This window comes from Mastomys coucha, unplaced genomic scaffold (genome assembly GCF_008632895.1).
Source record: "Mastomys coucha isolate ucsf_1 unplaced genomic scaffold, UCSF_Mcou_1 pScaffold22, whole genome shotgun sequence".
Classification (NCBI taxonomy): domain Eukaryota; kingdom Metazoa; phylum Chordata; class Mammalia; order Rodentia; family Muridae; genus Mastomys; species Mastomys coucha.
This window is the reverse complement of record NW_022196905.1, coordinates 263,279,229-263,287,277: the sequence shown is the minus strand read 5'-3', so window position 1 is coordinate 263,287,277 and position 8,049 is coordinate 263,279,229. Positions and strand designations below refer to the sequence as shown.

General features: G+C 45.5%; 1 protein-coding gene across 7 annotated transcripts in view; it reads left to right on the top strand.

The window, feature by feature from the left end:
* The window catches only part of Ttc13 (tetratricopeptide repeat domain 13), a 55,467-nt gene that overhangs the window by 2,402 nt on the left and 45,016 nt on the right, over window positions 1–8,049 (top strand). For all 7 annotated transcript variants that reach the window (XM_031341796.1, XM_031341795.1, XM_031341801.1 and 4 more), the window contains exons 2-3: window positions 5,513–5,607; window positions 7,659–7,734. In XM_031341796.1, coding sequence (XP_031197656.1) covers window positions 5,513–5,607; window positions 7,659–7,734 — 171 coding nt within the window. The remainder of the gene's footprint in view (window positions 1–5,512; window positions 5,608–7,658; window positions 7,735–8,049) is intronic.

Below are 8,049 nucleotides of genomic sequence, written 5' to 3'. Positions count from 1 at the left end.
TTATTTCATTTGAGACTGGCTTATACTAATTTAAGCTAGCCTGGGCTGAAACTCACTAGGTAGCTCAGGGTGCTCTTGAGTTTGTGACAGTCCTCCTGCCTCAGTCTCCTGAGTGCTGAGAATAAATACATGTGCCTTAAAATCTGAGAAATTTATTTTCAAAATAAAAGCAATTTTTTTCTTATTCTTGTGGCCCTATTTTTAATTTGTCAGTGTGGGAGGAAATACTGAGTGGAGTCTTTTCCCAATTCTCTTCCTCAGCCCCATTACACAATATGAAACGCTCTGTGCCTTTTGCCAGCGCTGAACTAGTTAGTTTTTGTTACCATTTTCCCAGGAGGAAACTGAAGTCAAAAGCTAAGCAAGCTTACCCTGGAAGAGCCCAGATTTGGGATTAATTTGATTTTGGGTTATATTCTCAGTAGTTTTTTTGCATATTGACATAATTTCAGTAAGCATTAATATAATAAGTCCTACACCTTAAATTTGTTGAAAGTTGTATTTGTTTGTTTGTTTGTTTATTTGTTTCAAGTCAGGGTTTTCTGTGTAGTCCCTGCCTGTCCAAGAATTTACTTTGTAGACCAGGCTGACTTCGAACTCAGAGATCCGCCTGCCTCTGCCTCCTGAGTGCTAGAACTAAAGGTGTGTGTCACTATCACAGGCTTGAAATAAGTAGTTTTACTTACTTAATTAATTTTTAATTAATTTTATTTGTTTATTAATGAGTGCTCTGTCTGAATCAGATCCCTTTTTATAGATAGTACTGAACCACCCCTTGGCTGCTGGGGGTTAAACTGAGGACCTTTGGAAGAGCACCCAGTGCTCTTAAGCACTAAGCCACCAGCCCCAAAACTTTTATTTTTAAATAACACTTAGGATTTCAGAATTTACATGTGTATTAAAATTCATCACTGATCCTAGTGGTTTGGACTGTGTGGCCACAGGAAAGCTGTGTGTGTACCAGGTATTGATGAGTGTGCTGCACCTTAATGACCTGACTGAGTCCCTTGTGGGGAGCTGAGTTTGGTGTAGGGCGAGTAGATCCGGGACACCTGACTAGAGGAGTGACGCTGGGCAGTTGGGGGGAGTGGAGTCCCACGTCACCGCGGGAAGGCTCACTGTGCTGACAGCTGAGCTCTGTAGAGAGTAACTTTGAATAGATCCCAGATACATCTCCGACCCCTCCCTTTTATGGATCTAGCAAAGTAAGGACCGTAGCAGTTGGGACTTGTCCACTGACTAAAGAATTCAGGTTTTCTGCTCTTTCTACAAACCTACATGGTGTGTCATTCAAGTGGAATGCTGGCTGGTTCTTTTCTCTCTCTCTCTCCCTTTTTTTTTTTTTTTTTTTGGTTTTTCAAGACAGGATTTCTTTGGAACTCACTCTGTAAACCAGTCTGGCCTTGAACTCAGAAATCCTCCTGCTGGGATTAAAGGCATGCACCACCACTGCCCAGCCTTGGCTGGTTCTTTACAGACATCTGAAGTTACATCTTAGTAATCAAACACATGCATTTCTAGTAACTTCTGCAATGTCCTTGGTTTCTCCTTTTCAGTAAGAGGAACAGTGGTCTAAGGCGAGGCCTGTTTTCCTTTTGAGATACTCTGTTGTGGATCCCAGGCTGGCCTCCAGCTCTCCACACAGCAGACTATGACTTTGAGCTTCTGGCCTTCTGCCTCTACTTCCCCAAATGCCAAGATCACAGGTATTTGCTACCATACCTGGTTTTATTGAGGCACTTGAGCTTCGAGCTTGCTGTGCAAGGACTTTACCCAAAGAGCCGTGTTTCAGCCCTTATGTGAAGTCTTTAAATGACAGCCTTGTTTGCTTCTAGGTGACAGTCCTGTACTTGACATCTTCATGGTAGTTTTCAGTAAGGTACCTCCATCCATTTGGTGACATGGACAATCCATGTTGAAGGTTGCGCTCTGTCTGAATAATGACTTATAGCCTTAAACATATTAAATTTGTTGGGATAAATAATCCTAGAAGTGAGCCAGTGGCATGGCATAGTGGGTAAAGGTGCCCTCAAGCTCCTGAGGGTACTAGACACACAAGTGGTGCATATAAGCAAAATCAAGCCAAATACTTGTACACATAAATCTTTTAAAATAAATTTTTTTAAAAAACCCTCAATCGGAAAGACTTCTAGTCCAAACACTTCAGATAAAAAATATACAACCCAGGCCAGTGAGATGGCTTCAGTGGGTAAAGGCAGTTTTCCACCACCTGATGACCTGTGTCAGAACCCTGGGACCCACGTGCTAGAGAGAACAGGTTCCCACCAGTTGTTCTTAGAAGTCCACTTGAACACTGTGGCATGTCCATCCACTTACAGCAGTAAGTGTAACTTTTTTGTTGTTGTTGATTTTTTTGTTGTTGTTATTTTTTGAGACAAGGTTTCTCTGTTTAGCCCTGGCCATCCTGGAACTCCCTCTGTAGACTAGCCTGGCCTCGAACTCAAAAATCTGCCTGCTTCTGCCTCTCAAGTGCTGGGATTAAAGGTGCGCACCACCGCTGCCCATCGTGTTTAAATGTAATTTTTTTTTTGATAACCCACATACACACACACCAGTAATCATTTTTGGTTTTGTTTTTAAATAACACTCAATGTGTACCAGCTGTTGAGCATTATATTTTGCAAGCCAAGCTGTATCCTTAGCTGCTCTTGATTGTGGCTCTCCCCATCATAAAGAATGGGGCACAGAAGTAAGGGCACTAAAGACATGCCCAGCATCAGACAGCTGCTGAGGTGCCCGAGTTCTGAGCCAACAGGACATTGCCTCCAAAGCAGTCGAGTTAGTCAGGGGAATAGCACAGTGATGCACAAGGCCTCCTTCTCTGAAAACACCGTTAGTTCAGCCAGCTATCCAGGAGCCTACCCAAGAGAGGTGTGGAGGAACAGCTATTTGGCATTAGAGAAAGGAGTTTGGTGAAATCTGCAAATCGATGGAATAGGTGTGTGCCCTTGGGAGCGAGATGCAGACTGTGTCAGCAAGTGGGTAGTTGTTTAAGGTAAATTCAGTCTTTTTTCCCTTGCTTGTGTTGGTTTTTGATCTTAGTAAGTGAAACTGCCCAGTCCTTCACGTGGTCACATCTAACAGTCCACCATAAGATCACACCTTAGTACAACACTATCTGTATCAGTGCAGAAGCAGGGCTGGGACAGTGTCCACAGTGTGCTATGTCCATGGTGGAGGCCATTTAAAACTGGGAGAGCCAGGCAGTGGTGACGCATGCCTTTAATCCCAGCACTTGGGAGGCAGAGGCAGGCGGATTTCTGAGTTCCAGGCCAGCCTGGTCTACGGAGTGAGTACCAGGACAGCCAGGGCTACACAGAGAAACCCTGTCTCAAAACCCCCCCAAAAAAAAAAAAAAAAAAAAAAAAAAAAAAAAAAAAACTGGGAGAAGTGCATGATTGCCGTTCGAATCTGCAGGTCAAGCCATTGGGACAGAGACAGTAAGGCGGGCGGGCATTGGGCACTCAGCCGTGGCTCACAACTACTGCCAAGCTTCCTATTGGTCTGTGTTTGTTTTTGGCTCTTTGAGACTGAGTCTTATTACGTAGCTCTGGCTGGTCTGGAACTCACCGAGAGTCCCCCCCTCTGTCTCTCAAGTGCTAGGATTAAAGGCATGCTTCCCCATGCCTGGCCTTCCAAGCCTCCTTTAAAAGTATTCTTACATTTATCTATCTGTTGTTTCTCTCTGTGCACTTATGCACTTGTGCACATACATACATATGTATCTGTGTCACTGCACAAGTATGAGGTCAAAGGCTAACTTGCAGGAATCAGTCCTCCCTCCACCACGTGGGTTCCAGGGACTGCACTCAGGTCACTGGACCTGGTGACAGGTGCCCTTACCCCTAGCGAAGCTGTTGGTTATGATCCAATGCAGACTTCGCTTTAGTGGCAGCCAGGTCTGCTGCTGTCCTTGGCAGTGTCCTTGCCTTTGTTCCTCTGGGTGGGGCCCTCGGGGACCTAGATACTGCTCTGCACTCTGCTCTTTGCCTTGGATAGTTCCTAGGGCAAAGCTGGGTGCCCTTTAATCACTGTGGCACTCTTAAGACTGCGGTTGGGAGTGAGGGTCTCACTCACCACAGGGAAGAACTGTTCTGAAGAAACCCTGGCATTTGTACATTTCCCATGCTCTGCAGCTACTTTGGATATTTCTGTCTGTCTTTGGGACAGTCCTTACCCCATATGCCAGTGGGCTTCAACCTTCCTAACGCTGTAACCCTTTAATACAGTTTCCATGTAGTGGTGACCCCCAACCATAAAGTTATCTTGTCGATTCTTCATAACTACACTTTTTGCTACTGTTACAAATCGTAATGTAAATTTCTGTATTTCCCAGTGGTTTAGGCGACCCCTTTGAAAGGATATTTGACCCCCAAAGGGGTTTGACCTCAGGTTAAGAACCTCTGATGGGGCATTTCCAGTCAACTCAGTCCCTCAGCGCTGCAAAGCCACTTGTCCTTCTGTCTTCATAGTTACCCATGTGGCTTTTTGGGAGTTGTATACTCTGTGACCTTTCTCATCCTGTTTCTGTGGCTGAGCCTCACGTATGAGACACTTTTCCATGTTGTTGTGTGTGAGCACTTCATTTCTGTGGAGGGATGGTCAATCCATTATGTGTATCTGTCCCTGCTTATCTGCTGTAAATACTGGGAGTTAATCACTTTTTGGGTATTATGAATACTTCTCCCGTGAACCCATGTACAGCATTTGTTTGGGTTCCCATATTCAGTTCTTGATATGTTCATAGATGGAGTTGCTAGGTCATATTGGTGGTTCTATGTGTGACCTGAGGAGTTGCCAACACATTTTCTGCAGTGGCTGAATCACTGTACAGTCCTTCTACCAGTGCCCAAAGTTTCCAGTTTCTCGCAGCCTGTCTTGTGGGTTGGGCAGAGGCCCTCATTGTGCTTCAGATTATGTTCCTCTAATAACAATGCTGGCCTTTTCTTGTACTCTGTAGTTTTTGTATATCTTTAGAAGTCGCCCATCAAGAAGTCGCCCTTTGCTCCTTTGTAATATGACTGTCTTTTTCCCTTTGAGTTGCAGGACAACTTATATATATTTTGGACTCTGGACCCTTAGTGCATGTCTTTTGGTGTTAGGTCTCCTGGCTAGGCTTTGTTCTGGTGTGTGAATGTGGGTGGGGTTATGTGCACACATGTGAGCAGGTACGTGCTAAGCCTAAGGTAGATGCTGCCTTACAGAGAGGTGTTTAGCTCAGCTGCTCCACAGCCAGTGGCACCTGGGTTGTAGACAGTGTCAGCTCTGCCCACTCTTTTCTCCTGAGCCTAGTCTCTGGTCAAGAAGCTCTGCTGTTGTTGTGACAGGTAGCAGGGCACTTGTATCCTGTAGAGTACCAGGCAGCCGGAGTTGAGAGATCCTCTGAAGTTTAAGTTGCCTCTGGTGTGGTTCTGTGGGCATCTTAAGATTTCAGCTCTTGGCCCTTAAATTCTCTGAGGTAAGTGAGTGACACAGAATGTTTGCTTTGCAGAGTCATCATTTTTGAACTTCCATGAGTCTGACTGCGAACTGAGAGGCTCAGCGCCCTGTGACTCGCTGCTTTCTCTCAACACTGAAAAGATTCTGGTATGTGTCCCTCCACTCTGCATGTGCTGCACACTGGCCAGGTCCCTACCTGTGGACTTTCCACTGTGAATTCCTCTGTGAGCGAGGTTTGACTAAGGGCCATGATGCTGGGATTGCCACCTCAGGTGACGCTCTCTGTCCTGTGGTGGGGGGTGGGAGGTGGGCGGGGGAATCTCAGCTAGCTTGCTCTTGGGCATCGCCCCTGTCCTGTGTGTGTATGTGTGGATCTCAGCTAGCTTGCTCTTAGCTCTGTAGGCAAGCAGAGCACTGTGGTTTATGACAAGAAGGTCCTGTAACCGTATTGAACACAGTGCATGGCAGTAGGGTTCATTGGTCACACTGAATCTCTCAGCCACTTAGTTATATGTTCCAGCAGGCTCTGTGCTATAAGAAAAGACAAGCTTAGATTTGGAGCTGTCTCTAGAGCCCATCTCCTAGGTTTGCCTGGGTAATGGATCTTTAGTCCTTTCTGATGTAGATTTTCCTACATACGTGCCTAGGAGTTTGAATTGTGTCAGTGGCAACTCCAGCCTGGAATTGCTTTAATAACATTTGTACATTTATTTACTTGCTTACTTACTTGTATGTGTACACACGAGCCAGGGTGCATGTGTAGGTGTCAGGACAACTTGCAGGAGTTGGTTCTCTTCTTGTGTGCTCTGTGGCTCGAACTCAGGAAGTCAACCTTGGCACCTTTACCCACTGAGTCATCTTGTCAGCCCCCATGGTTTGAATGCAGGTGCTGTGGGTCACCTGTATCACCATTTGGTGTTGGCTGGTAGAACCTCTGGAGACGTGGCAGCTGTTTGTATATCAAAGTGTGATTTATCTCCAGAACCCATCAGAACTGCCTGTGTGGTGGCTCACGATAACACATAAGAGTATTCAGTCAAGGGTGTGGCTAATGGCTGTGATCCCAGGTCTTAGACAGTGAGTTTGGGAGGATGGCCTTAAGTTCAAGGCCAGCCTGGGCTCCATAGCGTTCTGGGTCATCAAGTGCTATATAGTAAGATACTGCCATTAAGAAAGTCTTTGCTACTGTTAAATTGATTGTTGTTTTATATCAAACAACTTTTATAATACTTATTTTTATTGTTATAATATTTTATAAATTTTAAGGAATATGACAAAAAAGATATTGTAGGTTTGAAGGGGGATCTCTGGGAGGAGCAGTGGTACAAAAGGGAAACAAGAATGTGATTCAGTTCTTTTTAATTAAAATATGTTTTTAAATGTTAAGAAATTCAGATAAATTGAAATCATGTAACTTTTCTCGTCATAATGTAATAAAATTTAAAAAAAAAAAAAAGAAAGTCTTTGCTTCTGAGGCAGCTTATTTCGTGTTTCCTGTAGTTTGTGCCCTGTCCTGACACTCCAGTCACAGACGGTCTCGGTGTCTGCCTAGGGCCAGGATTATGCCTCCTATTGCATGGCTGTGCATTACTGGGGAGAGCACTTAGTAACATGCCTTGATGCCTTGGTTCTTTCCTTTTTTTTTTTTGGTTTTTTCGAGACAGGGTTTTTCTGTGTAGCCCTGGCTGTCCTGGAACTCATTCCGTAGACCACGCTGGCCTCAAACTCAGAAATCCGCCTGGCTCTGCCTCCCAAGTGCTGGGATTAAAGGCATGCACCACCACCGCCCGGCTCATGCCTTGTTTCTTTGCCAGATTCTTTTATGTTCATCTTGTAGCTGTGGGTTCTAGAATACTTGTATGCTTTCCCTGGTATTCTGTGTTCAAGCCATGCTGGAGGACTGATCTTCTCAACATAATTCAGGGCACAAAAGAGCCTGCACAAACTCAGGGGCCCCAGAGTAGCCAGAAGGACTACTCCACACAGAAGAGAGAAGATGCTCTTGGAAACAGACGTGCTGGTGATGGGACCTACCTGAGCATTCCATAAACCATGTTCTCCAAGCTCAGTCAGTAGGCAGTAGCACATACATTCTGCTTCCATAGAACTCAAACTCAGCTCCAGCGTTGTCACACACAGGCTTCTCATGCAGGGCTTGCATTGCTTGTTAGAAGCTAATGATGTTTGTTTGTTTTCAGAGCCAGGCCAAGTCTATTGCAGAGCAGAAGAGATTCCCGTTTGCTACTGACAACGACAGCACCAATGAAGAATTAGGTAAGAATCCAGTCTGGGAGCACCCCATAACACCTGCCCAGAGCCATGGGAGCACCCCACAACACCTGCCTAGAGTCATGAGAGCACCCCATAACAGCTGCCCAGAGCCATAAGAGCATTCTATAACACCTGCCTAGAGCCATGGGAGCACCCCATAACACCTGCCCAGAGTCATGAGAACACCCTGTAACACCTGCCCGGAATCATGAGAGCATTCTGTAACACCTGCCCGGAATCATGAGAGCATTCTGTAACACCTGCCCAGAGTCGTTGGAGCACCCTATAACACCTGCCCAAAGTCATGGGAGCATCTCT